Source organism: Rattus norvegicus, chromosome 11 (assembly GCF_036323735.1).
Source record: "Rattus norvegicus strain BN/NHsdMcwi chromosome 11, GRCr8, whole genome shotgun sequence".
In the NCBI taxonomy this organism is placed as follows: domain Eukaryota; kingdom Metazoa; phylum Chordata; class Mammalia; order Rodentia; family Muridae; genus Rattus; species Rattus norvegicus.
Window position 1 is genome coordinate 22412210 of NC_086029.1, and position 23681 is coordinate 22435890.

The 23681-nt window shown below is 38.1% G+C and overlaps 1 protein-coding gene across 2 annotated transcripts in view; it reads left to right on the forward strand.

Moving 5' to 3' along the window:
• The window catches only part of Gbe1 (1,4-alpha-glucan branching enzyme 1), a 265447-nt gene that overhangs the window by 231016 nt on the left and 10750 nt on the right, over window positions 1-23681 (forward strand). For both annotated transcript variants that reach the window (NM_001100502.1, XM_039088228.2), the window contains 2 exon segments: window positions 5068-5252; window positions 6806-6936. In NM_001100502.1, the coding sequence (NP_001093972.1) occupies window positions 5068-5252; window positions 6806-6936 (316 nt within the window).

Sequence of the window (23681 nt, forward strand, 5' to 3'; positions counted from 1 at the left end):
ATAGTCACCATTACAATTTTTGTGGATACTAAGTAGGGCACTAGTCTTCTTTTTATTTTAATAAAGTAAAATAGAAGGCATGTGATTTATGACTGCCATTGGGAGTCACCCTTGTCCGGTATGTATTTAAGTCCTTGTAGGAATATCTTGAATGAAGAAATAGAAAATTCAGCATGGCTATGTCTCTTGATTCACTCTTCAGTAATGTGGGTGTATTCTCAGATATATTCATTGGTATCTGCTGTTGTTAATCAATTATTCTCATCCATGAGACTTTACTCAACTTGGATGCCCACTGTAGTGCTTGCATGGTGGGCATCCTTACTGGTGGGATATCCCTTTCCCTGAGCTCAGCTTTCAGTTTCCTAGTTCCACTGGCTTAGCTTCCGTCCCTCTGGACTTCAGCTTCCTATTCCAAGTCTTCCTCTTCTGCCCAGGAAATCAAGTTTCTTCATTCCTGCCTTATTATATCCTCTTCCGTCTCTGATTTATGTATCCATTCCTCTGTTTCTCTATGCTGTTCCTGGGCCTAGACCACAGAGACTTGGGTCCCTGCTTAAGAAAGGTAATTTCCTACAATTCTGAGAGTGCTTCTGAGGACTGCCTTCCTCTGTAAGACGTAATGCTGAACAGTCTTCCTTTTCCTCCCAATATGCAAACCAGCCTCTCTCCACCGAATCCCTGCTCACGGTAGGGTGTCTGCTATTCTCTCCCACTGTTTTTGTTATAGTTATCATTGATCCTTTACATCTTTTTGACCAGCCACTTTGTCTTTCCTACTCCTTAGCTTCTAGGCCTAAGAGAGAGATGGCGTTGGTGCATGCTACATGTGCTTACAAACAGTATTGAATAGATAAGCATCAATTAGAGTCGTGCACATGGCCAGCGCAGAGCTAAAAGGAACCATTGGCTGTAGGAAGCACACATGAGCGTACAGCTCTCTGTCCAGGAAGGAGGGTAGGAATTGCAAGTCTATTTTTTTACAAAGGGAACTGTCAGCGCCCAGTTTGGAAAACTTTTATCCTGTATTTTTTCCCTTTGTAAAGAACCCACTCATTACAGGCCAGAAGTATAAAGTAGTTTAAAATAGAAGGCTCTTTTAAAAGATAGTTTTCAGTAGAGTTAAGCAAAGAAGTAGAAAGAATTTTTCCCCTCATTAGGACTGTGTATTATTTTCATATGTACATAAACTGGGGAACAACAAAGAATTGTGTATTGGAGGGGGATATATATATATATCCCAGAGCACTGAGGCCACTGTAGACGTTAATTAATTCCTAGGTAAAATTAGTATGCATTGCAGTTTAGAAAAACAAAATACACACGCCTGCTAATCAAAATGTTCAGCTAACAGAACTGGGGCTTTTCATTAGTTATATTGTCTTGAATTCCATCACTCTACCAGCTGGCTTCTTGTCAATTTATAGCTTAGACCTTTACATCAAACAGAAAAAAAAAATTAATCACAGGGAAAGGAATCCCAATAGGAATTTTGTGCTTAGAGGTTTTTCACAATTAACCAGACATGAATGGGAACGTGTACCAAGGAAACAGAAAAGAAGAGAAAGAACTTTGTTGAATTTTCTAGAATCATTAACTGTAGCAGCATTAGTCACCTGCTTGCCTATTTTGTTCTAAAGTTGTTTCGCCAAATATGTCAGTCATCTCTTTTCTCAAAACACTCAAGTCTGGTGCGCCGTTGAACTCAGTGAATCATGACATGAACTGCGATTTTTTTTTAACAAATTGTCCCCAGTGAGAACTCAAAAATTGTTCTCTTGCCTTCATTTTGAATTTGGTAACATCCTGTGTGCTATACTACGGATCATAATCATAACTTAACGAGCTGAAAGATGCTTTGATGGTGACTGCCTGGTTACTTGTAATGCGTGTTTGGACTAAAAGTACTGTTCTCAAGTGTCGCAGTCATTGCCTCTGGGTCCCACAGTAATTTCAAATGTGACTTTCCTAAGCCTCTTATCTGTTGAAGGAACCAGCCAGCAGTTTTAAAAAATGTTTCTGTCTTATTTTCTTTTTCTCGTGTTGCTTAGAAAAATTTTCCATGTGTCCCATATTCCTAATTCCCAAGATTCAAATAGAATCTTTCTTTTTCAAATACATTGAAGGCTAAAATGCCTAGAAAGTATGGAGAAAACATTTCCACTGAAGAACGGTGTATATAGGACTGCACCTGAGGTGTATTGCTTAGGAGACCGGGCGTCCCCAGCACCTACTGAGCCCAGGTTCTGACTACCTGTGGAACTGAACAGGGCGTGACCACATGCCACATGACGCCCAGACACAGCATCCTTGTGCGGTTTAGGGTAGCATTTTCCATTGAGTAAACTTCAAATGCTTATTAAGACCATGCTGTTCCCAGCCCGTAGAATTGTCTATTCTAAAATAAATTCACCACCTTCTTGGCCATCACAAAAAACACATTTATGTTCCTCATCATTTTTAATATACACCAGCCCCTCATTATCAGGTCATTTCGATGTTCATATTTCACTGTACTGTCTCGAGCAGTGCCATATTTCCTAAATAATTTGTAGACCACAACTGAGGAAAACATTTTTTTTACCTTCCTGTAATGATAGTATTTTTCTTCATTAAGGCTGTGAGCTGGGACTCCTAACAGGCACTTTGCAGGTTTGGCAGGGCAGCCTAAGAATGCTTTGCTGCTCTTCCAAGGTCACCTTCAGAGCCTCCACATAATTTACTTCCATTTATTTTGCACTTGTGTCTATGACTTTGAACCAAATAAAAAAAGAAGTATGAAATTTCATGTTGGGTTTGTCTGCATCAAACTTCATTTGCTGCAGGTCGGCACATTTACAACTGTGATGACATCCAAACCCACCCTGTGGAGTACGTTGTGTGTCAAGTCACTGATACAGGTTTCTCTAAAAATGTTTTTGTTCTGGCTGTTGCTGCTCTTCCTGTTGTACAGCTTTCTGATGGTTGCAGTTGTTTGTTTGTTTGTTTGTTTGTTTGTTTTAAAGCCTCTTCGGGGAAGATTTTCCAGAAGATCTGAATCAGTAGGACTCTACCTGTGGGTCTCAAGCCTTTAGTGGTTGAATGACTTTTACTCAGAGGTCACATATCAGATATCTTGCATATCGGATGTTTCGATTTTGACTCATAACAGTAGCAAAATTACTGTTATGACATAGCAACAAAAACGACTTTATGTTTGGGGATCACCACAACATGAGAACTATATTAAACGGTTGCTGCATTAGGAAGGTTGACAACCAGATATAATTCTAATTGAGATCAATATGTGATTACTTAATCAGAGTTTTATCATGTCACCACATTTTTAAAAAGGGCTCTATTTTTCTTTATTTGAAATTTGATTCCATGTTCTGTATTAAATAAGTATGCTTATTGGTTTATTAGTTTGTATTTTAAATAAGCAAATTTATGTCTGATAACATACAATAAATAAAAGTTACAACGGATAAGACAATTTTAATTTGAATCATGATCCTAAATATTTGACTGGGATTTTAATTTAATAACCCAATGTGTCTAGTCAGGCCTCTCATGTAGCTTGGATATGGGACCATTCGCTGGAGCTCGAGTCCACACCCTTGAAGAAGAACTTGTTCTCCCTCACTGAGAGCCATCCCCTTTCTGTAGCTCCGCTGTAGGGTGAAGGCCCCTCCAGTCCAGCTTACTATTTTGATCTCGAACAGGCTTTGACTTTGAGTGCAGTACCCCAGCCCTGTCTGTAATACAGTGTTTCTCCCCAGGTATTTTAATTTTTCTCTCCTGTCTTCTGAGATGATCCTTGAGCCTTGGTGGGAGGTGAGGTGTGGATGTCCCCTTGTGTCTGTGTATTCAACTGATACGCATTCTTCCCGAAGAAGGATTCTGAGTGTACCAAAAGGGGGCCTCTTGTCTATATGAGCATCTTAGAGTTGGCTCATAAGGACAGAAACATATCTTTCCTCTGGTATTCTATGAACACAGCATGTGAAGTATTTTCATTTAGAGGAAAATAATACAATTTTGCAGAATTACTTTTATTACTCTAAACCTATAATGTTCAATGTAAACTGCACAATTTCTTAACCAAGTTCACTATGCAAAGCAATTCCCTGATAGATCATTTTAAATCGCATTTGTCTTCTGACTCTCATCACTATAGGAAGAAATAATGTTTAAATTAATTCTTATCCATGTGTCACAGTTGTACACCCACACGCACCAAATTATAGATACATGTGTAAAGTGACCAGGAAACTTGAGAAAAGAATACGTACAAAAATTTACAACATGTGTGCCGACTGTAGTGTGGTAGAATGATCTTCATGCTTTAGTCAGCTGAAGCTGAACCACGGGGTTTCAGAGTCGGAATGTGATGCTTCTTGGTTTTGTTACTGCTGCTGCTGCTGCTGTTGTTGTTGTTGTTGGTTGTGGTGGTGATGGTGGTGGTGGTGGTGGTGGTGGTGGTGGTGGTGGTGGTGGTGGTGGTGGTATTTGTGGTAATGGTGGTAGTACTGATAGTGGTACTGGTGCTGGTGGTAGTGGTGGTGGTGGTATGGTGTGGTGTGTGTGTGTGTGTGTGTTGTGTGTGTGTGTGTGTAATGCATGTGAGTATATAGGTGTATGTGCATACAAATGGAGGCAGGAGGAGCACATCTGTGTCCTCCTCTATTGTTCTCAACCTTACTTCCTTGAGTCATGCTTATCACTCAAGCAGTAGCACTCTGATTTGGCTACATTGGCAGGCCAGTATACTTTAATTATCTGCCCATTTCCCGTCTGTGATGCCAGGGTTATAACACATGCAGCCATGCCTGAGGTTTAGAGAATTGAGCTCACATACCCATGATTGCACGGCAAGTGCTCTTCCTCCCTGAGACTCTCCCCAGGCTTGGTAAGTTCTGTTTGTAGAGTAGATGCCTCCATTGTTTAGAGAGGCCTCTCTAATGAGTTACACTCTAGATTTAGTTTTAAATAAGTTTGGAAGTATGGACTCATAGTGTTCTACTAGTGAGAGATGTTCCTGTTTCTATTCTGCATTTGAGAAATGTTTTATTTGTTTTCATACAGGGAATGAGTTTGGGCATCCTGAATGGTTGGACTTCCCAAGGAAGGGAAATAATGAGAGTTACCATTATGCCAGAAGGCAGTTTAACTTAACCGATGACGACCTTCTTCGTTATAAGTTCCTGAATAACTTTGACAGAGATATGAACAGACTGGAAGAAACATGTGGTTGGCTCTCGGCTCCGCAGGTAAGATCTTCACTCTAATGTGATGTTTCAGTCACCAGGGCCGGGCGTGCTCGGAATGGCAACTGGTTTACATCTGCATGCAGACCTTCTACGCGGCACTCCATTAGTCAAGTGTGTAGTGCCCTGTAATGTACTGTAGGTTGTCAAAACATGTCACAGGATTCTCCCCAGTAGATAATGGAAGTCTTAGGCGTATAGCCGGCCCTGCTTACTTTCCTGTTTAGTTGGTTGTTGTTGTTTAAATTTAGTAATTTTCATTTCAATTGGTTAAAAATAAATGCCAGACACTCTGCATGAAACCCATTTTGGAAATTGCTGTGGAAACATCTTAATTGTTTTGACTGGTTTTCCTTTGTGTAAATAATTATGCTGTCGAAGAGAAACTACGTTGACAACATGGAGGGTTTTATTTATTTTTTTTTAAATTCCAGTTTCCCCTTCTTTACCAGTCTCTAACTTGTCATTTCAATAGATGCCATTATACCTGCATGTTGCTTGGTATTTTGCGTAAGTCTGAATTCTCCTCTGTTATTAAAGTCCCAGTTTTCCATAATTTGAGAAAAATGTAATTAACAGGTGCAAATTTTACATGGGCCTTTTCCCCCTCCTTGCAAAAATTAGCATATTGTAGGTATGTGCTAGTTCAAATCCGTTTACTTCCTGCTGGTCCTGTTTGAAATTACTGTCGATAAATTTGTTCTTTGGCACCTATGGTTCGTTTAGTGACTGAACAAAGGTATTTGTATATTCAGTGTGACAGGCTACATGATGTGTATGCTTTAATCATGTTTATTAGCCACGCCATTTCCAGATACAAAGGGCCACAGGATGCTTCTTTTCAGTAGGAACAAAGTATTTGCTCTGTAGCCATAGCTCTCACTGCTAACTTGCTATGGCATGCTGCTGGTCAACATGGCACTAAATCCACAGTTCTAGACTTAGGTGAGAGTGAGCAGAAGATGCAAGGGCTTTCAAAGACAGCTAGCAACAAGGATCCAGGTCTGTGCAAATGTAATTTACTTTTTAGACCTTTTCATATTATTAAGAAATATTCCGCAGTGGACTTTACCTTGTGATGGACAGTCTGCAGAGTTATGTAAAAAAAAAGTATGATTTTTAGAATAACAACAATTTCAAAACTGGATGTAATGCTATAGTGACTTTGAAAAAATAATTGTATTTACTTTACTTCACTAATCTGGTTGCTAAAACAAACTCTTCTGGAAAATGCATTTTATCCTTATGTCTGATATACACAAACACTATGTCCTACAAATGCTATGTTTGCTACTCCAAAGTAACCCACAGCACTGACTGGATCCTCTGTTTGTGCTCTCGGGGTAGAACATGAACAGTGGAGTTTTTATATTCTTGAAGCTGCTTTTAATATTGTTTGTCGAAACTGTAACATTCAAAAACCGTAGAGCTGAGAGATTTCCTTTCGGCGTAATAATGAGCAATGCATATTAAGAATGACAAGAGAAGCCTGACGGAAACCGTTTGCTTGCAGTAGCATCTCAGAGTGACGTGAATGTAATGTGATATCGTTGCAGGCCTACGTGAGTGAAAAGCACGAAGGCAATAAGACAATCACCTTTGAGAGAGCAGGACTTCTTTTTATTTTCAACTTCCACCCAAGCAAGAGCTATACGGACTACCGAGTCGGGACAGCCATGCCAGGGAAATATCCTTTTCTCTGCCAGTGAATATGCCTGTTATAATGTAATATTTCCTAATATAAGCATATGGGAAAAGACCAAATACCACTTTGAACTCAGCCTCCTCACCTGAAAAGTGAGGGACTTGTGGTAACTAACTTTGCCTAGCATATTTGGGCTAAATAATTCATGATCTTTGCTTAGTCTCTGAAATTGAGATTCTGAAAATTTTTGAATTTTTGAATTTTGAAAATTTGAAATTTTTGTTCTAATAAGCAATTAATTAGCACTTCATTTTTCTATATAAAAACCTTCATAGTTGCAGCTAATAAGCATCTCTCTCGTGTGTGTGTGTGTGTGTGTGTGTGTATTTTAGATGTTTTTGTTATTTGTGGTTGCTGGGATTTGAACTCAGGACCTCTGGAAGAAGAGTCAGTGCTCTTAACCATCTCTTCAGCCTTGATAATCATCTCTTTACCCTACTTCTCTGTCTAGGGAGGATATAATTCAATGCCCCATCTTCTTTCAGTGTCTCTTCTAAAATTTAGGGCATGACTCACATTTTAGATCCTAATTGTCAGCGAGGCAGGAGGAGAGCAATGAGCAAGAGACAGAACAAGGAGAATATTTCCGATGCTGTCTCCTAATTTATATTCACAGCTATCATGGCTTCTGCTTCAGTCCTTTCTGATACCTTTGCTATACTGCCCAACCCTCACTGGAGCAGAGATATATAAAACAAAAGTGTGATAGGACAGATATTTATTTATATCAATAAATGGGAGAGAAGCAAAAGTGTTCGTGGGAAAACAAGACAAGGACAGGGTAAAACAGCGGAGGAAAGAATGAGAGGCCTACACCCAGGGCATTAGGAAGAAGAAGAAAGTAAAATAAGGAAGGCCAGCCCAGTGGTTGGAGCATAGACCATCCTTAGATAATAGGCAGTCCTAAAGAGTAATTGAAGAATGGTGACCACAATAGAAGTACTAAGAGGTAAAGCTAACAGCACCATCCACATCATGCAATAGAAGATTGTTTTAAAGCCATATTAATTAGTTTAAGCATTTTTCTTGACATTTTTATGACACATTGTCAAAGGCTTCTGAACTAGGAATTTACTTGATAAGAATGTATGTACTATGGCAAGTTGTCATGCTTGAGTCTCAATGGAGAGAGAGATTTCCAGTTCCGGTGTTAATCATGGGCTATTGCAGAATACCTTAAGTATAACTAGGGCATGAACTAAGGTGCCGGAAACAGAATAAAAAACGGTACATGGAGCTCATTCTGAAGCAGAATGGACTCTGTGACTGTTTGTAAGGGGAATTTTAAAGTTTCATGTTTTTGAGTTTTTATCTTAACATGATTTACATAATAAATATTTATCATATTCTTTCCCCTCCTTTAATTCACTCCAGATCTTCCTACCACCTAACTTGATGTTCTCTCTCTCATCTCCTCTTTCTCTTTAAAAAACAAGACAAAACAAAACAAAATGCCCAAAGAGATAACCTATAAACAAGAAAACTAATAAGACAAAAATAATAAAAGAAACAAATAAACAAAACCTCACAAAATACTATCAAGTCCACTTTTTTTGTTGGGTAACTTCCCCTGGGCATGAGTCCTGCCCTAGACATTGACTTCTATAACAGGTGACAATGCACTGGAGGGGACTGATTTTTCCTTTCCTAGCAGGTAACAATTGAAAATACCTCTGTAGCTAAGGGTGGGACTTTGTGTCTAGTTTACCCTCTCAATGCAGAGTGGTGGTAGTGGTCTTTTGTGAACTTGTGCAGGACTTCTGTGTTCTGTTACAGCCTCTGTGAGTTTTCAGTCCTTCTTGATTAGAAGATACTATTTCCTTAGAGCTATCTACCATTTCTGGAACTCAGAATCTTCTGTGCTTTGAGAAGAGGAGTTTGATAAGACATCTCATGTAGCGCTCCATGAACATTTAGGGCTTACTGCTCCAAAGTTTCTCAGTCTCTGCATATTGTTCGTTGTGCATTCCTGTACTAAGTTCCAACTACTGCAATAAACTTTTCTGATGATTCTTGAACAATACTCAGTTGATTGGTAAAGCAATATCTCAGTATGCGTCAATTCATCACCATGTTCCTTTAGCAGAACAAGCCTTAGTCCTCTTGTCTATCTAGTCTCAGGTTATTGCTTACTATAGAAGTGTCAGGTAAGAGTTTTATCTCATCCGGTGAGCTTTATAGACAATAAATCCTGGTTGTCTACTTCATAACACTTGTGCCACCATTGCACCAGTTTATTTTGCAGGCAGAATGCTATGGTGGTCACAGAGTTCGAAGCTAGGTGATACCCATGGTTACTTTTCTCCTCCAGTAGCACACAAAGTATTCTTCAGCAACATGAACTAGTCAGTTTTACTTTTAAAAAGTAAATTTTATCTCCATCCAAACTAAGGCATCAGCCTGACTCTGATCATCTGAAGCTGTCAGATTTAGCAGCTTAGTTTTACAAATGTGGACAGGCACGAGTGGGGCCAGGTGCCACACCTGTTACGTTACCATGCTGACTGATGATGTTTGATGAATGGAGTTATAGTGTCATAGTCTCTACGAACAGCAACCACATCATACATTCTCCCATTGTACTCTCTCATTCAATGAAAGATTTTCTTCAGATGCCCCAGTGTAATATCTTATCTCTTAAGCTTTATTTAGAAAATAATTTTAACTCAAAATTCTAAATGTGACATTGACCACGAAACCATACAGTGGGTATTAGTGTTTGCCTTCTAACCTTTTGAAAGAGATGGTAAAGGAATTCTTCAGTGGGTGCTTCTCTGTATTTGTAACTTTTAGTTACCTGGGGTGCTTTTTGTCTCAGATGTTTGCTTTTCATTAAGATCATCCTTTCTAGCTCTTTCTGAACTCTAGCTGTCAGATTCAATTTACCTATTCTGGCCTAAACTCTTCTCCAAGCAGACTGATTCAAACTGTCTTCTCTCATCTTCTGACTGTGTTGCTGTGCTTAACCTCAAACTACCTCTGACAATATGTTCTAATCTTCTGGATTCTTCTAAGACGGCTTCGATTGTCTCTGTTGAACTCATGAACAAACTCAATTCTTTTCACTGCACTCACTGCAGTGACTCCCAACTGACTGACCAGAACTCAGAGATCTGCATCATTCTGTTGCCATAGTGCTGGGATTAAAAGCATGCACCACCATTTTTGGACCTAAGCTTTTCTTTTTCGAAACTTGCTCTATACAAGACTGGCCTTGAACTCAGATATCTGCTTGCCTCTGTCTCTTGGAACTAAAGGCATGTCTGTATTTCAGCTGGGTCACACAGATGTAGACAGTCTTTGGTATGATCCCTTGTCAGAGTAGCCATGTTCCTGGATTAAAATTCCTCCACAGTTCTCCACTGCTAATCTGTTAAGATTCTGCCAAGTTCCTTAAGCACAGAGAGATTTCTTCTTCAAATTTCTTATTGTTCCAAGCTTAATGTTCTCTTTATAATCCATCACATTTTGCAAATCTCATTTGATTTTGACCTTTCCTCACTTTTACTTACTCACCTTTAAACTGTTACAACATGCTTTTAGATATAGAAAGTATGAATAAATTAAGATTCTGTTATTACATTTCTGTCTTTACCAAAATGGTCTATGATAATTGGTTTTTCTACATGTAAATTGAATCTGTAAAGATTCTTCAGTGTCAAGACTGGATGTATTCATCAAGTAAAGAAACTTCAGATTCTGAATTCCTGATCCCATTTCTGGAAAAGTCACTTGAATTTATTCTGTCACTACAAAGTACCAATATGTTATAGGTAACATGTTTGAATTCTCCAGCACTGTCAATGTTTAAACTTGTATGTCTTGCATATTATGTAGCAAGGCATCAACCTGGCTCAATCTTTGGAGAATTCACTGTGGGTTCTTCCCAGGAAGCTGTAAATGGAGCTATTTGAGAGATAATGCCAGGAGCAAGCGAGGAGAAAACTTTAAGTATGCTTTTAGCTATTTTTCACAATAATACAAGATTTGGAAAATTGGGAAGTAAGTCTTATTTGTATCAATAAGATTTTCAATGTGATCTTTATAGTTATTATGAAAGGATGAACACTTCTTCTATCTAGAAGAATAACAAAAACATCAGCAAAAGCCTTTGCTTATGCATGCACACTGGTTGTCACTTTTACACTTAATGTCCAGTGTTCCAATAATTAGGGTTCCTCAATAGAGTGAGTAGCAGTGTTGTGATGTAAAGCTGAGACCTAAGTATGCGCGGTAAACAGGCACGTTTCACATTTCATGCTTAGAAAGGGAGGATATATTTTCCCCAGTGTGTGATATTTTTCTTGTGATTTCACTTTGTTCATCTACAAAGAGGAAAAATCAATTCCCTTTGTATTTTCTGTATCCCTGTTTCATTTCTTCACCTAGAATATTATCAAGTGAGTATCAAATCAAAATTAAAACTTGTGAGCTCCGAAGGAAAACCTGTTCTTTCTAATCTATAACTTAAATGGGGGTGGGGGGACACTTTCTAAGTAATATGAGAGAAAGTTGTATATTGTGGTACATCTTCCAAGAGCCTACTGATTTTTTAAGTATTTAGCCGTATGTCCCTGTGTACCTTGTGAAAGAAATTGCATTGGCTGCATGTAGCAGACCAGTAAAGAAGCCTGTGAGGACCTGAGGGTTTTCCTCTGGCTGTGCTGGTAAAACCAAGCAATATGTTTAACCACGGAGGCCATGCTTGTCTAGTTGTCTCATGGTGCATATGGTGCATATATTTTTATTTTTATGTTTTCCACATGTGTTTGGATACGATAGCAATGGTGAGATTGGTGATGATTATTGATTTCTATAATATTAAAAATTACATTCCTACATTTCTGGAGAAAACAAGTTGTATTAGAAAACTGAACCAATAAAGAGTGACATACTACATGCTTTCCCAGTCCTCTCCTTTCCCAACTCACGATCAACTCCAGCATTTTCTTGTTGTTTTGTTTTCTGTTTGTTTGTTTTTTTATCTTTATTTATAGTTCAGAATTTATCCCCTTTCTGGTCTACCTTCTCGCTGTTTCACATCCCATACCCCCAACCCGGTCTCCACCAGGATGTCCCCACTCTTCCACCCCTCACCCCACTAGACCTCTCTACTCCCTGGGGCCTCCAGTCTCTTGAGGGTTGGGTGCATCTTCTCTGACTGAACCCAGACCCAGCAGTCCTCTGCTGTATATGTTTTGGGGATCACACATCAGCTGGTTATGCTGCCTGATTGGTGGCCCAGTGCCTGAGAGATCTTGGGGTCCAGGTTAGTTGAGACTGCTGGTCTTTCTATGGGGACACCCTCCTCCTCAGCTTCTTCTAGCTTATCCCTAATTCAACCAAAGGGGTCAGCAGCTTTGTCCATTGGTTGGTGTAAGTATCTGCATCTGTCTCTTTCAGCTGCTTGTTGGGTCTTTCAGAGGGCAGTCATGATAGGTCCCTTTTCCTGAGTACCCCATAGTCTCAATAAGAGTGTCAGGCCTTGGGGCCTCCCCTTGAGCTGGATCCCACTCTGGGCCTGTTGCCGGACCTCCTGTCCCTCAGGCTCCTCTCCATTTCCATCCCTTCAGTTCTTTCAGATAGGAATAATTATGGGTCATAGTTTTTGACTGTGGGATGACAACCCCATCCCTTACTTGATGCCCTGTCTTCTTACTGGAAGTGGGTCCTACAAGTTCCCTCTTCCCACTGTAGGGCATTTCACCTAAGGTCTTGAAGTCTTGAGAGTCTCTTATCTTCCAGGTCTCTGGTACATTCTGGAGCTCACCCCCATCCCCACCTTCTATCTTCCAAGGTTGCCTGTTTCCATTCTTTCTGCTGGCCCTCAGAACTTCAGTCCTGTTCCCCCACCTAATACCTGGTCATGTTCCCCTCTTCCCCTCTATATTCTTTCCAAGGACTTCTTCCTTTTTCTTTGTGTTTACATAAAGTAACAAAACATTTTTAAAAGTAAAATATAGGAATTCAGGTCATTTTCCATTACTGTTCTGTACTCTGCAGTAGAATAGATGCACCATGGTTGTATATTTCAACCCCTCTACTACATCCAAGTCTATTGTATAATAGCGCATGCCAACTTTGAACCTCAAAGATTGTTTTAAGGCATATCGCCTGCTAATGAATATCATACTGAAAGCATAACCACCAGAACAGTCACAGGGTTTTAAGTCAGTATGCTGCTAGGGTGGAGGTAGTCATGATTCTGTCATAGCATCCCCCTATCCAAATGGCATTCCAACTGTTCAAGGTCAGATGCTGAAGGGAGCCGTCACAGTCGTGGCTCCTGAGGCGTATATGAGCACAAATCAAAATTGTTACAGCTAAGAGAACAGATGAGTAAATACTTGAGTTTTACCTGAGATCTTAGAAATATTTTTATTAAACTGCTGCAATATGTACCTTTCAAAGTGTAAATTCAGAGTATGACATTTGCAACCAGTATATCCCTTTTCTAATGAGCAAATAAGGTCATTTGGATGGCTGACCGGAATGTGACTGCTAAGGGCTGTGCTGCTTGATTTAGAGAAGCTTTTGAAGTGTGGTTATGTAACACTGTGATATAGAACCAGGACTTCGTGAAACAAGTAAAAGCGAAGGAGTTAATTTAGGATTACCTACACGCTGCATTGCATTAAGACGATACAGAATATGTAAAGAATAATTTCTAAAGAAATAGAGTTTAGATTTTTGTTTTACAGATTATAAATGTTTGGGTAAAATGCAAAACATCCAGACAAGGATTCCTGCTGAAACGCATGACAGTGACTAAGAACATATGCACACATCTTTCCTCTTGTGTAGCTGTATATCACCTTATCTTGCTTTTTATATGAGCAGGAGAGCATAAGCAAACAGAAATTTACTATTTAATGCAGTTCTTTCTCATCTTTAGTTTTAAATACATGCTCACAGCTTGAGTTGACCACATTCCCTTATTCAGTCTTTAGATAACAATATTACTTTTAAATTTTTCTTAGGGGTCTAAGTGTTTTTTGCTAAACACTTTTTAACAGTCCTGACACAAACTAATGCAACATTTTTAGGCTGGCTTAATATATATTCATGTGACTATAGGCAGTAATGAATAAGCATGACTTAATGGGTAAATACATTTTTTTAAATTGTGGTTTGGTGTGATAATAGGGGAGTGAGGGGTTGCTTTGTTCTGAATATTTACTGCAGTGCTGTGATATGCTCAAGAACTGTTCTCTGATGGGTCTCTAATGCACTGAATATCACCTGGCCATACAGATGCATACACAAGAGCTCCATCTAGATTCCTATGCTCAACTTCATGCTTTTCTGTATGAAAATTAGTTTAGAAATATAATATCCTTTAAAAGCAATACATATTTATTCTTGTTATACTATCAGTGATTTAGGGAGGTGCTTGTCACCAACTTCTAAAAGGGAGGCTCACAGAGAGAACAAACTACTCTTAGGAATCATCTACATACCCCACAGTACATAACCAACAGAAAATGCACTCTGATGTCCCCAAGGCACGTGTAACTGTTACAGCCTCCAGATGTGTGGTTTGTTAACTTAGTTATTAATAAATCTGATCTCTATGCTAGAAGAGCGTCTCATATATGAGTGTCTAAGAGGTTCTGGTCTATATCTGCCCTGTTTGGATTAAGAAAAATTGATTTTCTTGTCAGTATGTTCATTACCAAAGCACCTACTCGTTCTGGTGTGATGTTTAAAAACCAATGTTCTGAGGAGGTCCTGGGAGTAGTGAACTTATTGTATTATGTTGTATTTATTAGAATATTTGGATTCACTAGTAGTCTTCCTCACTATGGACTGAATTCTTTATTTCCATACCCGATTCCCCAGTTTATTAACACATAACAATTCCTCTCCCTTCCTTTACAGAACTATAACTGAATCTTGTCTGCTCTCTCCCAAGCACCTTTTTATTCCTTTGCTATTTTTACAGTTTTGCTTCTAATCGCATGCCTTCCTCTATACTGTAGCATCATATTGTGGACTTTCTTTCCCTTCCCCAACTTCTTTATGAAATAGCCCCTTCTACCCAAGTCTGTCCTCGTTAATTCTCTTCTTTGCCATCCTTGCCCCGAAGAAATCATAGATCCTCATAGATTCAACAGTTCACACTATGATGGGATTCCCTCTGCTCTACTAGCCCACATCTGTACAGATGACTGGTGATGGAGGAATGTTAAGGAATTTTGGGAAGCATGGACTGTGATTTTCAGACATAGAACTCAAACATGACCTTTGCAGCTTATTCAAATTAAATAGAACTTACCTTGGTGAAGAAGTCTCTGTGCTTATTTTAAATTAGTGTCAGACGTTAAATTTCCATAACACTTCCTAGAGCTCCATTTACATTGGCCCACTCAACCCTCACATTGTGTCGGTAAGGCTGGTCAGGCCCGCTGTTCTTATCCTTAATCTACATATGAGGATCAGAAAGATTCATAACTTTCTAAAGGTCAAAGTCTTGGTAAGTGAATATATGAAATTTAATGGAGTTTCTCTATTTCAGCACAGTTTTGTATTTGGATAACAAATCATCTTTTTGTTGCCTTACAGAAATGCAGTTACTGTACATAGAGTGTGGCTCACTAATTAGAATGATAATATTGTGTTCTCCAACCCTCTTTGTAAAAGTTAATGGTTCCTCTGACTAAATTCTCTTTGGGGCGGGGGAGTTGGAAGCTGGCTGTCTTAAGTTATCCTAGTTTGCAACGTTTAGTATGACATTTCAGCATGAAGGGGAAGTGTTTCCCACTTTATTGGAGTATCACTGATAAATTAATGTTGTATATATTTTAAGTATGCAAAATGCTATTTTAATACACAAATATATGGTAAACAGTTGCTTCAGTCAGCTGACATAGACTTGACCTTGCACAGTTACCTGCTGCATGTCCATGTGCCTGTGTGAGGGGAGCGCCTCTAATGAAGACCCATGGTTGGTTTACTCTCAACTCTCCTTACTAAGTGGAGTCCTCATGCTGTGCCTTAGGCCTCTGGAGTTTGTTGACCAAAAGCCTTGCATTTTTCCTGTTTCCCGCTTGCCCTGCAGCCCACAGCAATCCCTGTTTGTCTTTCTTAGGAATTGAGCTCTTTAGCTTCTCTATGTAAATGATATCATGTAGTGTTTGCTCTGCTGTGGCTGGCTCCTTTCCCTTCCCATGATAGCTCCTGGGAATACGTTACTGCAAAGAGTTTCCTTATGTCAAACACTCCATTAGAGATAAACGCCGTGTCTTTTATCCATTCCATTTCGGACACTGAAGTTGTTTCATGTTCTTAGCTATTGTGAACAGTTCTGCATGGGTTCTTGGCATCTACATATTCTTCAAACTGTTGAATTAATTTACTTTGGCTATATACCTAAAAGTGAGATTGTAAAATTGTGGCTTTGAGTCATATTTACATTTTCCACATTAGATATAAAAACTTGTAGCCACAGCACTTTGCTCCAAATCCTTGCCAATGGTTATCACTGGACTCTTTCGGTGATAGCATTTCGATGACGTGTGTGCTACTGCACCACTGTTGCTTACCGTTACCCGAATCGTGATGTTGAACACATTTAGTTTCATTCTTTTCAAAAAGGGCACCCAGCTTCCCCACCACAGATGACTGGGGATAAATTCTTCTCTACTGGGTACTCTTGGCACACTGTCAATGATTGATAAATTATGTGATTTGGTCCCCAGGCTTTCTGGTCTGGCTCTTTGGATTATATATCTGTTTTTATGCCATTAACATGCTGTAATAATATCACTACAATTTTATAATGAGCTTTGAAACCGGAGAGTTTAATGGCTTCAATTTTGTTCTTTCTCAGGTTGATGTAGTCTATTCCAGATATACTGTGGTTTCATATACGTGTTAAGATTTTTTTTTTATATTTATATGGATAATGTCAAAGGACAATTGATAGGGATTGCTTGGTAGCTGTTAATGGCTTGTGGGAGTGTTAGTTCTAATTCCTGGAAATAGGCTATCTCTCTGGTGGGAATCACTTTATTTCTTTTTATTTCTTGAGTATGTCATAACGTACTATGTAAGTACTTTTGGCTGCTGTGCTTACAGTTGAAATATGTGCTTATGCTTTCTCCAAATGTCATGGTAACCATAAAACAAAATTATAGAAAAACTCATAGAAAAGAAAAAAAAAAGGATAAAGAGAAACTAATTTAAGATTTTCCTCTAAGAACAATATAAGGATATCCACTGTCCCTTATCCATATGTAATTTAGTAAAAGAATTTGCTGTTAGAAAAGACAAGTAAATATCATCTAGAGTGGGTATCTTGATACCTAAATGTATTGTGAAGTGTACTGGAGTTGAACTTTATCGCAAGGAATTCAATTAAGTATATAAATGCCATGATATTGTAGATAGAAAATAGAACTATTGGAATCAACAACATAGTTTTATAAATTTACATTATGAAAAATTACATACAAGTCAGTTGCAGCTGTATGTGAGAAATGTAGTCTTGAAATGTTTTAAGAAAACCATGCTATTTTAAAAAAATAGAAAATGAGAGATAGTTTGAAATAAGTTAACTAGTGTTAAACATATTTTAAAATAATTTAATAATTTTAAGAGCATAATTATTATATTCAATTTTATATTAAAGCCAAGGTTATTTCAGCTTCATAGATGGACATCAAATAATCAAGCTCACCATTTATTATTAGAGGGCAAAGGGGTTTAGGGTCCAACGTTCTGTTAAATACAGCAAAGATTCTTTTTTTTTTTCGGAGCTGGGGACCGAACCCAGGGCCTTGCACTTCCTAGGCAAGCGCTCTACCACTGAGCTAAATCCCCAACCCGCAAAGATTCTTTATGAAGAGGTAAAATGTAATAATTCTGGTCTCAGAAGCTTTCTTTATTAGCTCTTTTTCATATTCTTCCATGAGCTGCAGAAGTTTTGGTCTCCATGTTGCCCACACTTTACTGGCTTATGCATTACTGATTCAGAGCCTCACATAGTAAGTATATATATAATTTAAGAGAACTAAATGACATATACTTTACTTTATGACCTAAATAGCTTTGCCCGTATACATTTTTTTCATAATGATTCTTGTCTGCTGGCTGTTCCATTTAACCTACCTTAAGAATAACACAAGTAGTAACAAACTTCTGGGGTTGAAACATCATGATAATTAAGTCTAAATAAGACCCATGTGTATTAAGTAAATATGAAAATGATGATTAAAATGTGTGTGGAAATCTTGATTCAAAATATGCCAGAATTCTGGGTGATTTAAAATGTTGTAAACATGTGTTTGACCATCATAGCTAAAACATTGTCATTATGAATGACAAATGAATGTATTTTTTAGAAGTAATGTAGCAGATATGTGTATTTCTCAGATATGTGTATTATTTTACAACTTCTATATAATAAAATTATGGTTGTTTTTAAGGTAGCATTACTGTATCAAATGTACCATACCCATGGAAATGTTTTATAAAACTCACAAGTGTATGTTTGTTTAAACTTATGTAGTTAAACTGTCTTACTTTTAAAATATACACACTTGGTAATTAAGAACTTTGACTCCACAAATTAGTGTGATGGTCGCTACGTGTGGGCTATATGCCCATAAGTTCTCGGTAATCACTAGGGTGATGATTGACATGTACACACTCCTGCTCCAGCACACGTATTACACCTAGACATTTCTTCACCATAGTTTATTAGCTCAACCCCGGTTCAATCAATCAGCTTTCTAGTATGCTGAGTAAGAGTAAATAGTGATATTCTGGAAAATTACTAATGGAAATGTGGTTACTAATTTGAATAGGTTGACTCAATGGAAGTGGTTCTGTCAGGAGATGGAGCCTTATTGGCGAAGGTGGAGCCTCGTTAGAGGAATTGCGTCACTGTGGGGGTGGGCTTTGAGTCTCCTATGCTCAGGCTCCACCCAGTGTGGAATGAGAATCTCCTTCCGGCTGTCTTTGGATCATGATGTAGGACTCCCAGCTCCTTCTCTAGCACATGTCTGCCTGCAGGTTCACATTCTTCCTGCCATGATAATAATGGACTGAGCCTCTGAAACTGTAAGCCAGCCCTGATGAAATGTTTTTTTTTTTTTTTTATAAGAGTTGCCTTGGTCATGGTGTCTCTTTAGAGCAATGAAACATGAAGACAAAAGATTAATATATTTCTGTGCTACTTCACACAATAAAAAACATTATATGCCATAGATGCAATAATGAATTTTAGCATTTTTAAGAATTTTGATGATTATACACTTTAAAGGAGAATGATAGAAATATACAGTCAGCATGTATATTCTGACTCTGCCTAGTCAAAAAATGTGATTTTTGTCTAGTCTTTTTGAAATTCTGTGCTTAAGTTTAATTACTTACTAAGAAAGCTAACCAACAAAGCTGGTGAAGCTCTTTACACCTGTCATATTTTTAATAAACTTAACATTTATCCCCATCAACTAAGAATAATGTAAAATCTCTTATTTCCAAGATTCATACAACTCAGTTATTCTGTTGAGAATTAACAGTTTCACATTAACATGTACTTGTTTTACTATGGTGAGTTACCTCAAAAGGATATCTATTAAAAAAAATCTATTAAAAGGTTACAGAATACTTTTAAACATTTAAGCCTTACAGATAATGAAATAAAACTTGCCAAGCACTTGAGTAGATAGCTTCTTTATACAAATACAAAATTTGAATTCAGTACCATGAGGGAAGAAAAGCCAGGCTGTTGTTTTGTAGAAAAAGCAGTGGGGAGTTTTACAAGCATTAACTGAGAATGGGAATCCAGGGAGCAATGGTAAGAAGGCAAGGAAAAGATGGGCTCATAAATATTACCTCCATCCTCAACAACCAGGAAAGAAATATGGAAACGTCTCACAGAGACTGAGTCAAATGATGAGAAAGATAACAAATCCATAGTATTCTAAAGTTTATATTATCTTTAAAAATCAGTACAGTTTCAATAGAAAATCCTTAAAACAAATCAAAGCAAGAAAGTGTAGGGCCATGTTTAGTTTGGGATATGAGTGGCTGGAATAGGCTTTTCTAAAATGATTCACTGTCTTCAGAAAGTTGAAGACCATTGTCCAATTTAAAAAAGTGAAAGTTTTAAATATCTAATGTTCAAAAATCTGTGTGTGCTGGTTGATAAAACTTGACTGTAGAAGTTTTGTATACGAGAAGAGAAACCTTAGACTCATTCTAGTTAGAGAGGAAGAAATCGAAGAGAATCGCACCCCTGTGAGGAAAGAGTTGGCTCAATTGCTGATGAGTGTCAGGTAAAGTACAAGTAGGTTATGCTGACCGTTTCCCTCTTCTGAGAGAACAGTATGCCTTGCCCACTGTGTGATAGCCTTAGCGACCACAGGGAGCTACTTCAGCAGCTTCCCTGTGCTAAGCACTCGGGTAGATTGCTCCAGGTTAATCCCTGACAAACATGTCTCCTTTCCTACCTAATTTGCAAAAGAGAACCGGAAGCTCATGCCGGTAAGTAAAGCTCAGAAGCAGGAAGTGGTGGCAGAACTGATTTCAGAGCAGGTTGTCGGATAGAAAGCCCACAGAGAGCTTGCAAAGATAGCCTCCTGTCTTTGGCTGTCTGAATGGCTGTGGTGATAACACCTTAGTGCTTGTAATTGTCTGGTTTTGTTTTTTTCGTTTTTCTTTTTTTTTTCAGAAACTTTTAAGCGCCAAAGCATCTTTTCTATTTATGTACATATGTATTCAACTTTGTTGCAGACTTTTTCAATGTAAGGTTAGAGTAAGTTTGCTGCGGGGAAGTTCATAAGCAGGAAGCCTATTCATATCTGATTCATGCACTGGAGCAAGTGCATTAGAAGCCAGAGGTTCCTGCAGGAATTTCATCAGCCCATTTCCCTGTCTCATCATTTTGTAAGGTCTCTCATTAAACCTGGAGCTTGACCTTTAGGCCAGGTGCCATCAGGGAGTCCCTGGTTGGGTCACTGAGACTCCCCATAACACTAGAATTATGGATGAACGCTGCCACACCCAGGTTGACTAGTAGATACAAGGGATACGATCTCATACCTTTTGCTGTCCTAGAAAGCTTTCCCACTGAGCCACTCTTAACGTGGGGTCAAAATCAAAATTAGTTTTTAGTTCAGAGGCACTATATATTTGGTATTTTAAGAATTTCTGTACATGGTACAAACTGGGCTTGATAATATGGTTTCTGATTTGAAGGCAAGAATAACTTATGTTTCTTTTTCATTTCCAAATAATTGGTATTGCTCATTAGGTAGCTGGATCTATAAGTATGCAGATAATGATGGTATCACAGGGCATATTTCCAGAGAGAATGTGGGCTAGAAATGTGGGCGCTTGTGGTTGCTGCTGTTGTTGTTGCATTTCTCCTTTCTCGAGCTATTGAAAAGCGGTGACCTTATTAAAACTTACATAATCTTCCACGACAGTGAAACGTTGGAAAATAGATTATTGAGAAACATTCTGTAGAGTATTTAGAATATTTTCCCCGTTTTTATACAGAGTTGTGTAGCCCTACGTATTTTGTATTGTCTTTCAATCTGCTATTTACTGATGTGCGTCCTTAAGCATACTCGAGAGTAAACTAAGATTCTGCATGAAAATGCATTTCACAAAGCATACTCATCCGTTAATTAACACAGAAGATAATGACATTTGAGCAAGACGTCCTTTGAGCTTGTTTTATTGATATTCATACTGCACAGTATCTAGAAATGTCTAAGACATCGATCTTACAGGGATTGGAGTTTATTTTTGTTGATGAAGCAAGCACAGCCCAGCTTAGACTAGGACTGTGCTTCACTTTGGCACATATTAGCTCTGGCTGTCAGTTGTCATTTAAACTTTGGATAAAGACGCCGTTCTCAAACGTGATTGTCTATGTGGCTCATGCACGAGGCTCTTTCTCTTGCTAGGACTCCGTAATTAGTTGGCGCTATTAAGACTAAGAAAGTATCCCCCAAAGGAAAGTTGCACTTTACATGTATTATCTTTTAAAACATTGAGCATAGTTAGAGGTAAATTTCCAATTTAGTTTTCACATTCCTCTTCTACAAGCATTTTGGAAATGATATGCTATAGCCTCTCGGTCTTTTGGCTAAGATAAAGTGCAGAAATTGTAGGATGCTGGAGGATTTTTTTCATTGAAGCCCAAGAGAGAGAATAGTAAATGCTTACTTTATAGAAGGAAATGAGATCATACCTGTCAATTGTCATCAAAGGTCTCAAAAGTAGTTAAAATATCAGAACACTGTTGCAAGAGTTAAATATTAAAAAAGAAAGATAGAAATGCCTAAATGCATCACGCCCTACACAGACACATGTGTGACACATACCAGTAACACATCACAAACCTTTACTCTCTCTCTGCTTAATAAAAGTAAAGTTGTCCTTTCTACAACATTTTAATGCAATGTATACAGATTTTATTTCATATAAATTGTAATGTAACTTATTATAAAATGAAGACCTTATATACCTATCACCTTAGATTTTATGGGTTGTGCATGTCAACAGATAAAGTTCAGCTTGACAAATGTAAAGCAGGAGAGTGTATTTGAACATTATGGGGAAACCTGGGTGGTTATCTTCAGACTACTGAGATCCTGCAACCTTCCTTGCCTCCCAATAACTGTTTATACTCTACCAGACATTTCATTACTCAGGGTTACTTCAATTAGAGTGGATCTTAGAGTCTTGACACTGTTTTTCTCTCTTGAGTATAGAGTCTCTTTCTTGATATCATTCAGTTCACTTGAGTTAATTATAATGGTCATCAAATGAGTGTGTTCATTAATGAATTAGATATGAGACAAATGATTTCAAATGAATGCCCTATTATATGTTTTCACATGTTATTACGTCTTCATTTGGGATGTCTTACAAGGAAGAGCACAGTAATGTGTTTCTCTTTACTACAGATATATAAAATTTTTGTCTTAAATAGATGAGATTTCTTACTTTCGAAGATATATGCTAAGTTACTGGCTATGGCATCTTTATGGTCATTAAATCATCGACGGACCCCTCCCCCCTTTCTGTCACTGAATTGGAAATCACAGGGGCTGTACCTTACAAATAAATTTCCTCAGCCCTATCAATGGGAGTGAAGTGAGTTTGGCACTGAATGATATAAATGATAGCTCTTCTTACATCAAAACGCTCACACTTGGAACAGACACTTTATCAAGTGCCTGAGCAAACACAGCAGCTTTTGAAGTGTTTGAAGAGCCATTCAGTTTGAGAGTCTTCGTGCCTTCGCTGTTCCTTAATCTTATTAGTGTAGGCCTCTTTCAGAATAGGCTCTTCCTTGCTTTAAATTTAAGGACATAGATTATAAAATAATGCTTAAAACTTCTTATCTACTTCAACCTGTTGATAGATATATCAAATACTTAGGAAGCTCTTGAATTTAAAATGAGAAGTCATAATATTTTAAAATGCTATCCAAATTGGTAGGAACCTATTTCATCTCCCTTTTTCATAGAAAAGAGAAATCTCTATTTAAAATTCTATTATTCTCTTCTTATTGCATTTTCTAAAATTAAGCAAGGGGGGAAAATGGTTCACAAGTGATGGGTTAAGAGAATGAGATTGGATCTAACCTAACTCAGTAAACTGTTCCCAATGTTGAAAGCATCCATCTTTTACATTCAAGTGTACTAACTTCCAGGGCCACCACTTATGACTTTTTAAATTTCCTCATACTGTATTTACTC